This window comes from Balaenoptera musculus, chromosome 7 (genome assembly GCF_009873245.2).
Source record: "Balaenoptera musculus isolate JJ_BM4_2016_0621 chromosome 7, mBalMus1.pri.v3, whole genome shotgun sequence".
In the NCBI taxonomy this organism is placed as follows: Eukaryota; Metazoa; Chordata; class Mammalia; order Artiodactyla; family Balaenopteridae; genus Balaenoptera; species Balaenoptera musculus.
The window spans coordinates 97,741,886-97,761,528 of NC_045791.1; the positions used below are offsets into that span (position 1 = coordinate 97,741,886).

At 42.7% G+C, this 19,643-nt stretch overlaps 1 protein-coding gene across 3 annotated transcripts in view; it reads left to right on the plus strand.

Annotated features, from left to right (window-relative positions):
* The window catches only part of SGPP2 (sphingosine-1-phosphate phosphatase 2), a 147,796-nt gene that overhangs the window by 73,366 nt on the left and 54,787 nt on the right, over positions 1-19,643 (plus strand). For 2 of the 3 annotated variants that reach the window (XM_036857632.1, XM_036857634.1), the window contains 2 exons: positions 9,330-9,509; positions 12,267-12,356. In XM_036857632.1, the coding sequence (XP_036713527.1) occupies positions 9,330-9,509; positions 12,267-12,356 (270 nt within the window). Of the gene's footprint in view, positions 1-1,182; positions 1,240-9,329; positions 9,510-12,266; positions 12,357-19,643 lie in introns of all 3 variants that reach the window. The other variant, XM_036857631.1, reaches the window with a different exon arrangement.

Genomic DNA, 19,643 nt, shown 5'->3' on the forward strand with positions numbered 1-19,643 from the left:
GTTTCCTAGGCTGGCTGGCTGGCTGGCTGGGTTACCCACAAAGACCTGTGGCAGCACACTTGGAGATGGGAGTAGTTTGCGGTTTTAATCAGATGAGAAAGTTGAACATGGCATGTGGCTAATGTCTATTGCATTTGTGCTTTCAGGGGTCTGTAAAAATAAAGGTTTTGATCTTTCAGTATTATTTTGCAGTTATTTTTTTCTAGGGTCAGCAGGACTGACAATTAATATACTTAGATATGACCCAGCAATCCCACTACTGGGCATATACCCAGAAAAAACCATAATTCAAAAAGACACATGCACCCCAATGTTCATTGCAGCACTGTTTACAATAGCCAGGTCATGGAAGCAACCTAAATGCCCATTGACAGACAAATGGGTAAAGAAGATATGGTACAAATATACAATGGAATATTACTCAGCTATAAAAAGGAATGAAATTGGGTCATTTGTAGAGATGTGGATGGACCTAGAGACTGTCATACAGAGTGAAATAAGTCAGAAAGAGAAAAACAAATATCGTATATTAACGCACATACGTGGAATCTAGAAAAATGGTACAGATGAACCGGTTTGCAGGGCAGAAATAGAGATACAGATGTAGAGAACAAACATATGGACACCAAGGGGGGAAAGCGGGGGGTGGGGATGGTGGTGTGATGAATTGGGCGATTGGGATCGACATGTATACACTGATGTGTATAAAATGGATGACTAATAAGAACCTGCTGTATAAAAATAAATAAAATTGAACAAAATATATATTAGAAATGTGAGGGAGGAGTCTAATAGTAAGTTTTCTTAGCAGTGATTACATTGTTATCTGAAGCAAGCCTTATTTGTTTTTGCATGAAAAACTCAAATGGCACTCAAGGCACCCACCCCAGCCCTTAGTTCTAACCCGCAGTGGATCCAGTATCCACAGTTCCTCATGTAACCTGCATGCATTTACTTATAAATAGATTTTTAAAATTACAAATGGGATCAAAATATACTCTTGCTGCCTCTTTTTTCATTTAACAGTATATCTCACAATGTTTTATTAACAGTTGCATAATTTAACTGGTGTCCTGTCATGAGCATTTAGAGTTGTTTCCAGGTTTTTGTGGTTGGTTAGCTGTCCGAAGGAAGGTGGGCTTATGCATGATTTTAACTTTTGTATGCTCTACATTTCCTAAGACTGAAGACACCAATTCCCTCAATAGGCATCATTTTGGATGTGACATCTATCCAGTGGTGAGTAAAAGACACTGGTCCCAGGCTTCTGCTGAACTGTTACTGGTGGGATGGTGTGGATAAGAATTTGGCAATTGTCTCATCAGATGCGACATCTTAATCTCTTAGCCCCAAGGGCAGCCAGGTGGCCTCTAGTGAGTGTTACATGGATATAATGGGTTAGGATCACAGAATTTGGGTTCTTTAAAAATAGGTATCTGGTCTCAGTAATAATTGTCATGCCAGGTTGGGGGAGGGGGGGCATGGTGAAAAGACCATAGGATTTGGCATCAGAGCGAAATTCAAGCCCAGCTTCTCTACATGCATTATATTTTCTTTAGGAGGACGTTCACCTTCTTTAAGCCTCAATTTCCTCATCTGTAAAACAGGAATGATATGAATATTAAATAATGTCTATGAAAATACACTTAAAAAGTCACTGCACAAATATTAGTTATTATTTAACCCAAGTCCTCCTTAATAACGAAAAGAAACCTCAACTGTTTTAAAGTAACTTTCCTAAAGCTATACATGCATACATCTATGACTTAATTACTAATCTTTGTACCTTTAGTGTTTGTCTTCAAAAATTTCAGACGCAGATCTGAGCTTGAAAAAATGGAGCATTAGAAAGAACAGGAAAATGTTGTCACTTTAATCATTTTATTTTCCTCACCTGCCATTTGTGCTTTCGTTATTGTATCTCCATTTTTACAGAACCTAGAATATGTCAAGACCAGTTTGCTGAGAGTCTTCTGTGATTTACGGTGTTTGCTCTGCAATTTCTTTGTTTTGGTGTTTCAGGCGTGGAATGAAATTTTATTAGTTTGAAATTACACCTGCTTGTCCCAGTGACTCACCATCACACCACCCTCCACAAACACACACAAACCCACACAAACCCACATGACATACACTATAGAAGGGCCGTGAATTTTAAAAAGTAAATAAAAATAATGCCACAAGCAGGAGAGGACATTCACCAGTTGAAAACAACTTTTTACACTGGATGGTAAGCAGTAGTCTCTAGAATGTTCCCAAATAACCATAACAAAGACCTGCTTTTAATTCACTCCCTGAAGCCAAATAGGAGACCACAGAGCAGTGTGTATTCTAGGGAGAAAAAAAATGACTGAACACTGAATAAACAAAAACACACACAGGCTAGTGCAGTCAGTCTTTTTTTGTAAAACTGTTGATCTGAAAAGCCTCCAGAGCTTAAAATTGCTCTTAAAATGAATCCCATACTCATGGGTTTGAGTAGGTAGATTTTCAGCAGCTTTCTCTGTGTCATGTGTGGTCGCCACCTCCGTGCCCTGTAGAACTGGGGTTTGGAGCGGAGTTGGGCAGGACTTTTGAAGAAAATATTAATAGAAGCCATAGCTGCTTCTATTGAATCAATATTTGAAGGCATTGTTAATAATATTTTGGAGCAAAAGACTTCAAGGACACATAGAAGAGGTATTTCAGAACCCACCTTTATGTCTAGTTTCTCTTTTTTTCAGTGGGCTACAATTAATATTAACCTTTTTAAAGAATATAATTCAGTGGTTTTAGTATATTCACAAAGTTGTGCAACCATCACCTGTGTCTACCTCCGGAACCTTTTCATCTCCCTAAGAAGAAACCCCATATTTACTAACACTCACTCCCCATCCGCCACCCCCTCATCCCGCCCTAGACAACCACTAATCTACTTTCCATCTCTGTGGATTTGCCTGTTCCGAACACTTCATATAAATGGAATCATACAATATTTGTCCTTTTTATGTTTGGCTTCTTTCACTTAGCACACTATTTTCAAAGTTCATCCTTGTAGCATGTATCAGTGCTTCGTTGTTTTTTAAGGTCAAATAATATTTCATTGTAAGGATATACCCCATTTTGTTTATCCATTCATCAGTTGATGAACATTTGGGTTGTTTAAACTTTGGGGCTATTGTGAAGGATAATGCTAAGAATGTTATATTCATGTACAAGTTTCTGTGAGGACATATATTTTCAGTGTTCTTGAGTATGTACCTAGGAGTGAAACGGTTTGGTATCTGGCCTTTCTTAATCCAAATTATCATGTTAGTAACCTGAGAAGAAGGGGAATGAGCTTAATTTGGACAGATTAAGAAACGGGATGGGTAGAGAAGCTGTGGTCTTTGGGTTACATCTCATTGTTCTCTAGAATGATGAAACTAATTCCTGACTTCTTAAAAACAAATCCATGGATAGACTGTCAATCCCAGGGATTCACAGTGTTTCTGTCCCATGAGACCTGAGGGATACCTTACATCCCTGTTAGTTAATCGCTTGCACTGTGATTTCCCCATGGTGACGTGGGCTGAGGGTGTAGCCAGAGGGAAGAAAGACGTTAGAGTTTATCATAATGTGTGTGTGTTTGGGGGGAGGGCCGGTGTAGTTTGAAAAGAGCCTCTCGGTGCTCCCTCCGTTTTGCAGAGGATTCAGCTTTTATTATAATAACAGTGGAGCCTTCACACTTTGCTTTGGGAGGAGGACAGAGGAGGGAGTGGGGGCAGGCAGCAGTCTCAGAGCGTAAACAATAAATGTATGGCTGTTCTCTAAGATCCTGTGGCTGCTTTACTAGTAATGTTATTTCAAGGATCTTCTGTTTCCTGAACTATCTGGGTTTTATTTATCCGGGCGTGAAGACTAAATTCTGTTCATCAGAGCTGTGTTAGACATAGAAAAATCGTCATTTTGGATTGTAATAACTAGGAAGGCCCACCACATTAAGAGAGAAAAAGCACCGTTTTCTCTGCTGACCCCAAAGAGCCCAACCATCAAGGACAGATCCCAGATTGGAAATTCTTCTAACTTGTGAAGACACATTTCATTTTGAAAGAATTGGTTCTCTAGAAAAGCCTTTTGTCTGCTTGGGGTCAACAGTAGACAATCCAGAGAACTGGATTTTCTTTCCACCTATACATTAATTAGGGAAGAAGTAAGCAAGTAGGCTAATTCCTCATCATGAAACGCTACGGGGCCCCAGCGCCATCAGCACCATGCAGGGGACCCAGCTAGGTTGCTGAGGCGTTAATGAGCTATAATTGCTTCCGGTCCTGCCTCCCCGTGGATTTTCGCTTTTACACATAGGCCTTGGGGGCCTCAGCCCAAAGGAGCATGATGGATGATGCAACTTAATTTGGTCCCTTTAGGTAGAAGGGCCTTTCAACAATACAGAGCAAAGTCCTCCGTTGAGGGCAAGCCATACTGAGTTAATCATTATACTCTTTTACTGTGAACTAAATGGAGAAATAGTTCTCTTCTGCCATAGTACTCTCTTTAATAGACTTTACTTTTAGAGTAGTTTTAGGTTCACAGTAAAAATTGAGCAGGAAGTATAGAGAGTTCCTGTATAGCCCCTACAACCACACATGCATACCGTCCACCAGAGTGGGACATTTTGTTACAACTGAGGATCCTACACTGGCACCCAAAGTCCTTAGTTTACATTAGACTTCACTCTTGGTGTTGTACATTTCATAGGTTTGGACAAATGTGTAAAGATGTGTATTCACCATTAGAGTATCATACAGAACAGTGTCAATGCCCTAAAAATTCTCTGTGTACCACTTACGCATGTCCCCAGCCCCTGGCAATCACTGATCTTTTTACCATCTCCATAGTTTGCTTTTATCAAAATGTCATATAGATGAATTCATACAGTTTGTAGCCTTTTCACATTGGTTTCTTTCACTTGGTAATATGCGTTTAAGATTCTTCCATGTCTTTTCATGGCTTGAAAGCTCATTTCTTTGAGTGCTATGAAGGTGACTGTCCGTGATCCAGGAAACAGGTGCTCACCAGGTACTGAATCTGCCAGTGCCTTGATCTTGCACTTCATCCTCCGGAACTGAGAGAAATAAATTCCTGTTTATAAGCCACTCAGTCTGTGGTTGGTTGTTATAGCAGCCCAAGCTGGCTAAGACAACATTTTAAGATGTGACTGACAGGCAATAAACTGTACGTACTTAGTTTTATTGAGGTATAATTCACATACTATTCAATTCATTCTTTTAAAACATATGATTCAATAATTTTTAGTGTATTCACAAAGTTTACACATATTTAAAATGTACAACTTGGTACATTTTGATATATGTACATACCCCTAAAATTATCACCATAATTAAGACAGACATAATTAAAACATAGTTAAGACATAATTAAAACTTCATTACCCAGAAGTTTCCTCATGCCCATTTGTAATTTCTTTCCCTCCTTTCTTTTTCTTTTTTGTTTTTTAACATCTTTATTGGAGTATAATTGCTTTACAATGGTGTGTTAGTTTCTGCTTTATAACAAAGTGAATCAAGTTATACATATACATATGTTCCCATATCTCTTCCCTCTTGCATCTCCCTCCCTCCTACCCTTCTTTCCCTCCTTTCTGGCCACCACTGATCGGCTTTCTATCCTATAGAGTCATTTCTATTTCCAAGAATTTTATATAAACAAAATCATAGAGTATATACTTTTGTTTGTTTTTGGCCTGGCTTCTTCATTCAGCATAATTATTTTAAGATTCATCCATGCTGTAGCATGATATCTATAGTTTATTTTTTTGTTTTTGCTGAGAAGTATTCAATTGTATGATTATACCACAATTTGTTTATCTATTCACCTGTTGATGGAAATTGGGTTGTTGCCGGTTTGGGGCCGTTACAAAGAAGCTGCCATCAATGGTCATATACAAATCTTTGCGTGACTTATGCTTTCACTCTTTGAGGGTAAATACCTAGGATTGGCATGGCTGGGTCATATGGAAATCATGTGTTTTAACTTTTTAAGAAACTGCCAAACTGCTTTTCCAAAGTGGTTGTATCGTTTTGCACCTGCCGCAGTGCTGTATGAGGGTTCCAGGTATTCCCCATCCTCCCAACACCTGGTGTGGTCAGTTCCTTTCATCTCAGCCATTCTAACTGATGTGTCATGGTGTGCCCCACAATTTAAACTCCGCTGGTCCTAACTGCCTCGGAGGTCCCTCTACGTACCACCCAACATCACTTCTCTAAGTCTTTGCTCATGCTATTCTTGCGAAGTGGATGCTTCTCTATCCACCCCTCATCTTAAACAATCTTCCTTTAACATTCCACCTCAGTGCTCCTGGTGTCTCGGGTTGAACCCAAGTCTGTCTCTACATATATACATACCCATAGAATTCTGTGGATAATTTTTTTCCAAAGCATATTTGCATTATGATGAGATCCTCTGCGTGACTGTTTTCCCCACTCAAGGTTGGAGACCTAATACAGGGCTGGGCACGTCATAGGTTTGCTGTAATGAATGCAAACTGACAGAGACAGGACCCGTCACCCTGTGAGTGGTACTCTTTCCCTACAACCTGAAAAACATAGCTCCACGTTCTCTGGTTTGAAGAGCTCTGTCATTACAGTAATTGTTATTTGAAACTTATTGATCAGAAACAGTGTGTTGCTATGGGAACACTTTTAAATAAAATCAACAATTGTCCTCATTCTTAAAAACATCCTTCAGACATAGAAGGCAAAAGATAAATGAAGCCAAAGAAACTCATGGACTTCAAGGAAATTAAATTTTGTCTGAATGAGGGTCACACAGTCTGTCTTCACTCTATGATTTTAACGTTTCCTGTCTGAAGATTCTGTGTATTTTTGAGTGAACTAGAGTTAGTCATAATGCCTGTAATATTCTTTTTGATGTTGATGAGTGGGGAAGGGGCAGGGTTGAGAAACATTTATATCCTAGCATCTTCTGAGAAATTCTTAGTAGTCAACAACATCTGCAAGTTTTCCAACTCCCCAGAAAATAGTCGGTCTGATGTGGTTTTTATAGGTTCACAGGAGGGAGAGGCAGAAACATAAAAGAGTAAGCTGGTTTCCAAAACAGTAGTTGCTGGTAATAAGGGGATGGTAAAGAGGTTAAGTTTCAAAGTCTGATTAGAAATTGCAGCTATGGAATTTGGAGTGATTGTCACTGAGGCTTTAAAGCCTGTGGATTTGGCCTGCTGTGCACAGACAGTGGTTCTTGATTTTTAACCCAGAGCAAAGTGGCAGCAGAGCACAAAAACATATGCAGCCTCTTCTGGGGGATACTGAGTGTGCTGGGATAATGTTCAGAATTCACCAGCAACTAGATGAGTTAAAAGAAAGCACCACAATGTGGGAAACTCTAAAGCAATCTGGCTGACTAATCAAAAGTATTTTGAAATAGTCCTTCATAGCGGGTTTTGTTCCAAAGCTAAGTGACTCCATCCATCACAAGCTAAATAAAGCCCTAGTAAGATCAATGCGATCATGGTAAGATGAGGTTTATCATTAAAGCCCATGACAAAGTGACCTGTGCAAGAATACAGTGTAAAGCCGGCCGTGCTTCCCAAATTCTCATGTGCACACGAACCACCCGGGAGTCTTGTGAAAATGAGGGTTCCAATTCCGTAGGTACAGGCTGGGGCCTGAGATTCTGTATCTTAAAACAGCACTCATGGGCTTTCCTGGCGGTGCAGCGGTTAAGAATCCGCCTGCCAATGCAGGGGATATGGGTTCGATCCCTGGCCCAGGAAGATCCCACATGCCGCGGAGCAGCTAAGCCCGTGAGCCACAACTACTGAGCCTGCGCGCCACAACTACTGAAGCCCACGCACCTAGAGCCCGTGCTCGGCAACACGAGAAGCCAACGCAATGAGAAGCCCGCTTGCCACAACTAGAGAAAGCCCGCACACAGCAACGAAGACCCAAAGCAGCCAAAAATAAATAAAAAAATACATTAAAAAAACAAAACAAAACAACAGTCATGTGGTGTGGTTGCTGTCTGTCCTCAGATCACACTTTGGGTTGCAAATGCAGAGACTAAGTGAATGGGTTGCTTCTCCCTCTTTTATAACAGGTCACGGAAATGTCCTGTGAAGCTCTCTGACAAATAAGTCTATTGTTAAACAGTCCTATTCATCTCAGGAGGGTATGGAAATCAATTCTGATATCTATGTTGTACTTTAAGGGAAAAAGAGAGAGGGATTTTTTCATCAATGGCATCATGGAAAAAAAAATCAATTGAAAAACTTCCAGATTGAGTTGTGTTTATTTTAGGGTTGAAAATAGTCATGCCATTTATTGTATGATGCTCTCGATTACTGACAAAAGTTAAACTATATCCAGTATGTTGACTACATACATCAGGAGTAACAGTGGCATTCAAAATATTTTAAGCCAGAAGTTCCAGAAGTCACTTTTTTGGTTGAAACTTGAAGGGCTGTCTGATTTGAGTATTAGATTATCTTAGTCCAGGACCATCCCGAAGGTATTACCGTGGTAGTTTAAGGCACATATTTTTTGAAGCCAAACTCTCTGGATTTGAATCCGATAAGTCTTGCCACTTACTATGTACAACGGTTTACCCCTCTGTAAAATGGGTCTGCATTCTACAGGTATTATTGGATTAAGTGAGTTAATATTTGTAAAGTTCTTAGACCAGTGCTTGGCACACATACCAGCTGTACAAATGTTAAATATATGACCAAATAAGTAAGACATGTGTTAGTGTCATATCTTAGTTGCCCAGTGACCCTCTGGAATCCAGAAGGGCTGTTTCTCTTTTTTCTTTTATTTTTAGAAATTTATTTATTTATGTATTTATTTATTTATTTGCTGTGTTGGGTCTTTCTTGCCGTGCCCGGACCTTCCCTGGTTGCAGAGAGCAGGGGCTACCCTTTGTTGCGGTGCGCGGGCCTCTCATGGTGGCTTCTCTCGTTGCGGAGCACGGGCTCCAGGCACGCGGGCTTCAGTAGCTGTGGCTCGCGGGCTCTAGATCGCAGGCTCAGTAGTTGTGGCACACAGGCTTAGTTGCTCCGCAGCATGTGGGATCATCCCGGACCAGGGATCGTACCCATGTCCCCAGCATTGGCAGGCGGATTCTTAACCACTGTGCTACCAGGGAAGTCCCGGCCTGTTTTTCTTTTTAACAACTAAAATGTCTTCCTACAAGACTTCCCCATAGGCAGCTGGGTCAGAGAGAAAGGTGATTTCAGCCAACCAACAGGAAACCTCAAAATAAATTCATAGAACCTAGGAGTTTATTTATTTTGCTCATTTGGTTAGACTTACCTCCATCCTTTGGTTTGGCAGTTGGTGATGTATATTGGCCAGGTGGCCAAGGATGTCTTGAAGTGGCCCCGCCCCTTTTCCCCGCCTGTGGTGAAACTGGAGAAGAGAGTGATTGCTGAATATGGGATGCCGTCCACCCACGCCATGGCAGCCACCGCCATCTCCTTCACCCTCCTCATCTCTACCATGGACAGGTACCAGGTAAGCATCTCTACCATGGACAGATACCAGGTAAGGCGCCGGCACCTCTTCCTCCCGTGTGACACCATCCCTACAATGAGGCAGCAAAGAGTTTCCCTTCAGGATTTTCTTGTTTTGAAGGGCTTTGAAGTTTATGAAATAAAGATGGGGAACAGAAATTTACTGAGCAGTCAGTGACAATTTCTTTATAAATGAAGTGACCATATGATTTAGTACCCAAAGCAGGTTGTGCCCGAGAGTAAAAGTGGACACCATTAATAATGACAACAGCACCACAAACATAACCAGGGTGTGTGGTATCCCGCTCCCGAAAGCATTTTCACCCTGAGCTGCCCGACCAGATGGCACTTGAATAGGTGCTCTCATCCTCTGTTTGCAAGAGACTCGAGGGGTTTATGATCCTAGTAAATGATCCTCCAGGGCTGAGATGATTTCACCAATCCTCCAGCTACACGTCCCAGGGCCCAGGGTGAAACAGTCTGTTCCCAAATTAGCCCCCAAAGATGTCTCTGCCTTCTTTGGGGGCTCAACCGTTAGAAATAATCATTCCATATTTTCTAGAAAGCTGTCTAAATGACAGGAGATTAATAAATGTTGAAAATAGAAGAATTTCACTTAATATCTGCTTAAATGCCAATTATAGTAAGACCTTTTAAAAGTTATATTATTACTGCATTGAAGATTTATTTTTCCTTTCTGAGAACTCTTGCTCTAATTTTGTGCTTAATTTCAGAAATTTTACCTTTTACCCGTTGGAAAATTTAGATTTCATTAACTCTCGCAGTCTTGTATGTAAATGACAGTATTGCTTCTCCTGCCCCTCTACACCAGAAACCCAGGGATGTTCCGGGTTCCAGGTTGTACAGAAATGGGGTGTCAGCCTGATGTGGTTGGAAGAGGATAAGATTAGTGCCAGGTCCTGGCTCTACCTGGTCTTCTACCTCATCACCTGGGGTCAGATCTCAGTTTCCTAAATGGGAAAGGGACAAGTATAGTATTATATCCAACTAGGTATAATCTTTTTTTGTAACTTAAATGCCATGCTAGGATCAAACAATGTCTGAGCTCCCCAGTACTATCGGAATTAATTGAATGCAGACTTCTGAGCTATGTCATATCCCGTGCCGTCTGCCCCGGAAGGACATAGTAGGCCCAACACTGACTCCCATCGGGCTGCTGTCAGCATCCAGAGAAGCCTGTGAACATGCTTCTCTTAGGAAAAAAGCAACAAGTGGCACTGACTGCAGGAAAGCAACAACAATCATTTATATGCTCATTTTAAGGCCACCTGGATCTTCTTAAAAATTTCTTTACAGCTTACGTGATGAAACGGTTTTCTTTTCTTTTTCCTTTTTATTTTTTTGGCCACACCACTCGGCATGCGGGATCTTAATTCCCCGACCAGGGATCAAACCCGCGCCCCCTGCAGTGGAACTGCGGAGTCTTAATCACTGTACCGCCAGGGAAGTCCCACAATAGTTTTCTTAAGGCCTGAGTTGTTATGCACTTCTTTCCTATTTAATTTTTAATAATAAATATATTCAGCTTTTGGGGTTATTTACTCATGAGTAGCTCTAAAGATGGGTTTATTTATATAAATATGTGTTCAGGCGAATACCAACCTCTAAATTCTGAATGCATTAACTCATTAATTTTCAACACTTTTTCCATTAAAATCAGAGACCCAGTTAATGATAAATCTTAAGAAAAGATGCACAACCCTGTGTTATTATACTCAGATGTTGCATTGAAAAGAACATGCTGGACTTGTACTCAGAAGATGTGGCTTCTGGTTCAGACTGTGTCACTACTGGCTGTGTGACCTTGGGCAAGTCATTGCACCTCTCTGAGCCCCGGCTCCTGTTGTGAGGGGTGATTGATGGGCAAGCATCTTTGTGCTAAAGTTCAATACTAATGCCACTTATTATCAAGGTTAAGGGCTTCCTCATTTGTGGACTGGGGCTAGTAATAGAAGCTATTTCATAGGGTTGTGCGAAGATGCATGAGATAGTGACCATAACGCACTTCACAGAATATAGACAGTTCTCTATCATCTTTATCCTTATCACCACAGAAGACCACAGACATTAGTACTTGAAGCAACTGGATTATAGCTCTGTGTCTAGCTCATAAGCAGAATATCTGTGTGTTCTTTATATGACTCGTCATTAGCCAGATTCCTCCAGCTGTTTTCATTACTCGCGAGCAAATGTCAAGATTCAGTGAAGTCTGGACTCTTGCCTTGACATCTGTACAGAAATATGCCCAGTCTTAACATGGGGCCATTGTTCCCAGGCTCCCTCAAGAAGCTGATTGTTGCCAAGCTTTATCATCACAGCACATGATGGGAAAGTAGCTAGTTGGACTTCCAAATTACAGCACTGTCTATCTACCTTGCCTCTTGGAAATACTGTATATTTCATAAGTTTTAATCTAAAAATAGGTAGAAATAAAAAATGATTTACTCCATTAAAACTTGTAGCACAATAGCTAAGGTCAAGTTCTCTACCGTGTCTTATTTGCATGTCAATATGTTGCAAAACTTCCTTCCAGGACTATATTCCTGGGCATCTTCCCCTTCTCTTTCCTTAGTATTCCCATTTTTCAAGTGATTTTAGATCATCAGACTGCTGGTCTAGGGAGTATGACATTGAGACTAGGAGTTATGGGATCAGAAATCCTATTCCCTTCCACAGCATCAAAGTGTATGTGTCTGAACCTGCCCTAATGTCCTTGTTTTCTCTTCGCCCCCTGCAGTATCCCTTTGTTTTGGGACTGATGATGGCTGTGGTGTTTTCCACGTTGGTGAGTCTCAGCAGACTTTACACGGGGATGCATACAGTCCTGGTAAGCCTTTGTGGGCAGGTCTCGGGGTGATTATCTGCATAGGAGTGTGGCTAGTATGTGTTTATTAAGTGATTTGCATATGTAATTATATTTCCCATCAGGCCAAGGAATTAAGGAATTATTATCTTATGGCACATGTATAATAATAGTAATGAATCATTAAGATGATACGAAGGCAGGTGAACTGGGCTAGACCCTCATGACTTTGAAGATTGGCTAGAATGGTAACAAAGATTCAGGTAATTTGTTTACATGCTGGTTTACTGATGATGCAACAAGAGGTGCAGAAAAACACCCAGGGTCAGGGATGTGAGTGATGGATGAAGTTCTCCACTTGGTCCTCGAAGATGTGGGTGTGAAATTTGGGGGTCTCAGCTGCCCTTGCAGGGTAGGAGTCCCACCGGGTCAAAAGAGCCCAAAATCATGAGCTTGCTTCCTTCCATACTGGGTTTGCATTTAAAGAGCTTTCCACGTTTTTAACCATATTAGGAATTTTTTTCAGGGCTTCCATAGGTAGCACAGTTAAAATTACTCAATTCTATTTCCTAGTGTTCCAGCCAGCTACCTTGGAGTTCCAGAGCATAAGGCTGGCCATGGTTTACCAAGGGCACTGTTTATCATCATAATTGCTGCAAGAAAGGTTTCTTTAAAAAGAACTAGGCCCTTGCTTATTGTGTTACTCTTCATGTGACGCTGAAAAATTATGTTAGCAAAAGACCTCAGAGGGAAAGGCCGGCCTTCACTGGCCCTCTTGTTTCTCCTCCTGGTGCCTGATGTGGGTCGTCCTGGGAAAGGTGGCGGGGAGGTGTGCAACGGCAGAAGCCGCAGAGGTGAACAGATTTAGGGAGAGAGTTTGTCAAAATGGGCAGAAGAAGAGGACAGGGAGGAAGTAAACCCGGAGAAAGACGTCTGTGGTTGCGTGAGATTCAGAGAGCAACATCATGCTTTCCCCTTAAGAAAAAAACAAATGACAACTCCAAGGAAAGCGGGGATGTGAGTGGAGTCAGGGCTGGACCCAGGGTGAGGCAAGTCAGGCAGGAAATGGAAGGGGTGCCCAACAACTCCAGTATCAAGAGAAATGATTTTCATGCGATACTTAAAAAATCAATGCAGAAACTTTCCGTGATGAACAAAATATCCCGGTCTGAAATAAAGTCCTGCGTTTGTGTGACCTTGCTGGTTTTGCCCTACCCTGATCCTGGAGCGCTGCCCGGTGCCAGGGGGCCCAGATTTTGAAAATACGACGGGAGCAATGAGGGGTCAGTCTTATTATCTACCTACCAAGACACGTCCCTGCTGTTCCCGTCCCGTTGCACAGTGTGTCTCATGGCTTCTAAGACTTAAGGGGAGAGGGGAGAAGAGCATTCTCAATTTGCTACACCGCTGCTCCTCATTATAAAGAGGTTCTCTCCAAATACGTCCACAGACTTAAATATGGAATGACGCAGAACCCTCTCGGGTGTTTGAGTATTTCTTTTATCTGGGGCTACTTTTTAATTTCCATTGGTTTTAATAAAAAGCGATCTTAGGAACTCAGGTTAAAATTAAAACCAAAGTAAACATGAGAATGTGGAGCTGCAGGCATGAATAGAGGGGACAGAAACCCACCTCAATAAAAATCCAGCTACGTGTCTGTCTTTAGTTTTAAAAGTGGGTTAAGGGGTAGGGAAGTACAAATTTGTGGGGAAGATCGTTTAGACCTCTCTTTGAGATGCAAGGAATGGGTCCCACCACTCATTTTGGAGCATCCGTTCCAGAAAAAACTGGAACAAGGGGCAGTAGCAACTCTTCCTCCCACCCCCGTCCTGCTCCACCATTGCCGTGCAGGACTTCCTTCACACGTATAACTTTGTCTCATAAAGACCTGAGACCCTGGACTTCCCTGACGGTCTAGTGGTTAAGACTCCACGCTTCTAAAGCAGGGGTGTGGGTTCGATCCCTGGTCGGGGAACTAAGATCCCACATGCTGCACAGCATGGCCAAAAAGTTAAATTTAAAAAAAAAAAAAAAAGATCTGAAACCCTGACTCAGGCCCAGGTCTGAGTCAGGCTCCAGAGCCAAAGACATGGCCCAGGGTACATAATTTCAGTAGCAAAGGGGAATGGTTAGTTTTAATAGAAAGATGGAGTTGAATTATGGATTGGTTGTCTTTATATAGCAGCAACTTAATAAGCTTCTGCAGGGTGACAGGCTTGGAGCTAGATCTAGAAGATACTGAGGTAAACAAAATCTACCTCACCCTCCCAGGTGTCCAAATCTATTGATGGAGACAGATGTATGAGCTACTGATTGCTGGCTGTGATGAGTATTCTAATTAGCATGGGACAGCTGGATCAGGCCAACTAAGGTGGCGTGCCTCTCCTCTGGACTCCTCACATTCTCTAGGGACTGCCACACACTGGTGGTTCTCAACCTTGGCTGCCCATTCAAATCCCATGGAAAACTTTAAAGAAAATATTTGGGGATGTTTGGACATCTACGATCATAGCAGCAGCATTATTCACAGTAGCCAAAATGTAGAAGCAACCCAAGTGTCCATTGATGGATGAATGGATAAATAACATGTGATAGATACATACAATGGAATATTACTCAACCTTGAAAAGGAAGGAAATTCTGACACACACTACAGCACGGAAGAAACTTGAAGACATCATGCTAAGTGAAATAAACCAATCACCAAAGACAAATACTCTATGAGTTTGCTTATATTCATAAAGACAGAAAATAGAAGGTGGTTCCCAGAACCTGAGGGGAGGGGGGATGGGGAGTCATCATTTAATGGGTACAGAGTTTCAGTTTGGGAAGATGAAAAAGTTCTGGAGGTGGATAGTGGTGATTGCCTAACAATGTAAATGTACCTAATACCACTGAACTGTACACTTTAAAACGGTTAAGATGGTAAATTTTATGCTATGTGGGGTGTTTAACCACAATAAAAGATACAGTCCCAGGCATTGGTGTTTTCTCAAAGTTCCTCAGTTGATTTCAGTGTGCAGCCAGGGTTGAGAGCCACCTATTAGACTGTCCCTTAGAGCTGGGCCAGGGCACAAGCCTGGACAAAAGAAGAGTTGGAAGGTGGAACGCAAGTGGGGACAGGTGCTGTATAGGCACCCACTGTGTCCACAGCGGGAACGGCTCTCGTCGCACCCAGCCAGGAGGCTCACGGCACACGAGTCATTCAGGTGGCTGCCAGCTTCATATAAATGGCTCCCCGTGCATAAGAGGAAGAACGGTTCACAGAGAGCAGTCATTTGCTTATCTCGCCTGTTAAGAAATCTCTCTTGTCAAAGGTGAGTGGTTTGCTGTGAGATCAGCCTTCTGGACAGGCTCTGGCTGACTCCTGGGCAGGTCTGAGTGAAGCATGGGGAGGCATTGAACCTGCGCGTGGTGTCACCATCCGGCCAAACCACCTCTGGCATTGCTTCCATCTACCAGGGCGCCCAAGGAAGAAACTTGGGCACTGTCCTAGCTCCTCTCTTCCCACACCCATCAGTCAGGTAGTCACCAAGTCAAATTAGTTCTGACTCTGAAAGATGTCTTAAAGCTGTTCCTACACCACTGCCAGGATACTATTTCCAAATCTGATGGTGCTCTTCCATGCATGGAAACGTTTCTCCATCTCCTGCTGAATGTGAGGAACAACGCAGGTAGCCCCAGCTGGGGCCTTTGGGGGAATCGGCCTTTGAGAGAAGTCAGCACTGTTTATGGCAAAACATGGAAATAAAACACAGGGGCCCTGATGACATTCTTGTACCATACCTGGGGCCACACTACCTCTAGGCTGGCTGTCCCTTATTGCCCACGCTGATTTTTATTCAAATTGTACATTTCCCATAGTAAAAAGCATCCTAACCAATGATTTACAGAAATAATTTTTTGGCGTATAATTTCATGTTCCCTTGGTTTGAAAAGTAAACCAATTACAGCCAGCTGAAGGGGCAGGGGAGAGGGTAGAATGTCTTGGAAAGATGGGGTAGCCTGTGGAATCCAACACAGATGGGGCCGAACAACTCGGCCTCATACGTGTCTTCCTCTCCCTGCAGAGTGCCACGGTGCACAGAACGCAGCTCCTAACAGCTTCTCTCTCAGATCCAGACCCTCATTTCCAGAGATGAAACTTTGATTGGACTGGGCATTACCCTTGGACATGGGAGCCTGGCAGGGAGACAGGGTCGCAGAGCAGAAACAGGGCCCCAGAAGCCACCCCTGTGGGCTGCAAAGGCAGTGCCCAAAGAACAGGAACTGGAAAAACAACCCAGTAAGTAAGTTCATCATGATTGAGAATGCCCAAACTCAAGTGGTTACCTTGTGCATGAGTCAGGATGCCTTGAATGCAAATAACAGAAGCCAACGCAAACTTGTTGAAGCTGGAAAGGAAATACACTGGTTTTTATAACCACACTGTAGGAAGGGCAGAGGTGCAGGTGGCCACTGGGAGTGTGGGACTCTGGGTCTAGATCTTTATTGCAAGTCTCCCCCACTCTTTCCCTAGGTTCTTTCTTTTCTTTTCTTTTCTTTCTTTATGGCTGTGTTGGGTCTTCGTTGCTGTGCACGGGCTTTCTCTAGTTGCGGTGAGCAGGGGCTACTCTTCGTTGCGGTGCGCGGGCTTCTCATTGTCATGGCTTCTCTTGCTGCGGAGCATGGGCTCTAGGCGTGCAGGCTTCAGTAGTTGTGGCACGTGGGCTCAGTAGTTGTGGCTTGCGGGCTCTAGAGCTCAGGCTCAATAGTTATGGCGCATGGGCTTAGTTGCTCCGCGGCATGTGGGATCTTCCCAGGCCAGGGCTCGAACCCGTGTCCCCTGCATTGGTAGGCGGATTCTTAACCACTGTGCCACCAGAGAAACCCCCTAGGTCATTTCTATATCTCTCTACATGGTGGATCCATCCTCTTGGGCTGCCCTCTCTCTGACACTAGACCCAAGGCTTAAATTCTTTCTGCGTTACTCCTGAAAAGATTCTAGTGGAGACTTTCATTGGCCTAGCCTGGATTATGAGTCTCTTGCTGTACCAAACACTGTCCAAGGGGATTCAGGGGATTGTGATTGGACGAGCTGGGCCAGGAGCCAGCCTATGTGAACAGGGGTTGTGATTGGCAGTGACGGTTAGGGTTAGTACTGGCGTGTGAGAGGGCCCCTTCTCCAAAATAAAATGCATCTGTTGCCAGAAGATGGCAGGCAAAGCACCAGTGATATACTTTGTACATTGACATCATTGCATTTTCCTACCGTTTGAAAGACTCAAAAACTGGACGTTATGTTTGTGGGGAAAGGAGGACTAGAGAAAATCAAGAAGGCTGATCATACTATGTTTGTGAAACCTAAAATTAATCAACTTATACAGAATTGATTTTAAGTCTTTTAACTGATAAAGCAATCATCCCTAATATATTAACAGTAAAATTAGCCAGAATTTTTGTTGTTGTTGTTAGGTTAGTGAATAGTTGTTCCATTATTTTAAACTTGAGTTAGCTGAAATGCTGTTCTATTTTATTGTCCCTAAATTGCTTGATCTGTGAATAATTATATAGATATTAGGTTTTATTTGCGTACTCATTTTTTTCCCCCTAAATATTGCTTTAGTTTTGGTTGGAGTTGGAGAATGTTGAAAAGGTTTCTCAAATATTAAATTATCTGCAGACCATACAAAACTATGTTCTGGCTTTGGACTAGAGCATTTTGGGTGTGTTTTTTCAAGTTTTTTGAAACTATTTTTTTTTTTTTTAAAAAAAAAAGCTTACTTCAAACTGCCTTACTTAACATAGAGAGAAAGCGAATTGTGATATAAATTACACCCTACAAAGCTCTACTTTGTTATACCCTGTTGGGTGAGTTAGTTACTGAGATAAAAAGGGAATTTGGGGCTTCCCTGGTGGCGCAGTGGCTGAGAATCTGCCTGCCAGTGCAGGGGACACGGGTTCGAGCCCTGGTCTGGGAAGATCCCACATGCCACGGAGCAACTAGGCCCGTGCGCCACAACTACTGAGCCTGCGCGTCTGGAGCTTGTGCTCCGCAACAAGAGAGGCCGCGACAGTGAGAGGCCCGTGCACCGCGATGAAGAGTGGCCCCCACTTGCCACAACTAGAGAAAAGCCCTCGCACAGAAACAAAGACCCAACACAGCCATAAATAAATAAATAAATAAAAATTTTAAAAAAAAAAAAGGAATTTGGTTGTGTTTCTATGCATCAGTCACCACAATATTATGCACAGTCTTTTCTCTTTACCTTGGAGAGAAATATTTTTTGCCCTTTCATTAAAATAGAGGATTATTTCTGGTTTCAAAAGTAATAAGTACTCATGGTAAAACACTCATCCCCTCTTGTTTTTAAAGTTGTTGTTGTTGTGTGTATGTGTGTTTGTGTGTGTGTGTGTTTTTAAGACAAAATAAATTGCCGTTAGTCAAACCACCACACGAGGAGTTCAGACAGCCATTTGTTAGGACGATACAAAGGGAAACTGAAGGCACTTTATGCTTCTATATTAATTGAACCAAAATTAGGACTTTGCACAATTTCCAGCAAGAGCTGCTCATGGTTTGTATTCCTAACAACAAACATAGGCAAATTAATTTTTTATCTCCTTTCTCAGTGTCGTCTAAAAAGCCACAGTTGGGGTAACTTTTTCCACCTGTTCTGTAAGTGTGAGGTGCATAGACTACTGGAAATGCCCTAAATCTAGGAGGGGGAACTGGACTGAGCCTCGAGTGCAGCCCACAGAAGATACACAAAGACAGAAGTTGGTCAAAGCACCAGAATCACGCAGAGTTCAGAGGTCCCTAGGGGCAGTGGGCCAAGCCCTGAAGGGCTGAAGCAGGCACAGTCTGGTCCTGGGCCAGTTTGCCTCAGACCAGAAGCTACTTATATCCTTCCTCCTGCAATTGTTGGCCTCTAACATTCTGTGGCCTGGAGCCTCAGAAGCTGCTCCAGTAGGATGTGTTGTCAGACCTGCCAGAGTGTGACAACCAACAGTTAGTCTGATGGGGGAGGGCTGGGAAGCCAAGCCAAATGGACCTAGCCCTGCAGCTGCAGAGATGGTCCCTTGAGGCTGAGTTGGGCAGGGGAGATGGCGATGGGGAAGCAGGTAGTTTACCTCAGTGGGCATGACACCAAAGTACCTGTATAGCCCAGATTGCTGAAGAGGGAGCTCAGGTAAATGCTTAAGGTCTCGACTGTATTGAGAATGCATTCACTTTTCCCAACTACTCATGAAAAACAAGCACATTCAGATACAGAGTACGGATTTGAGATGCAGCACTACCGTGGGTTGTATTTGTGGTCTACATGAGTC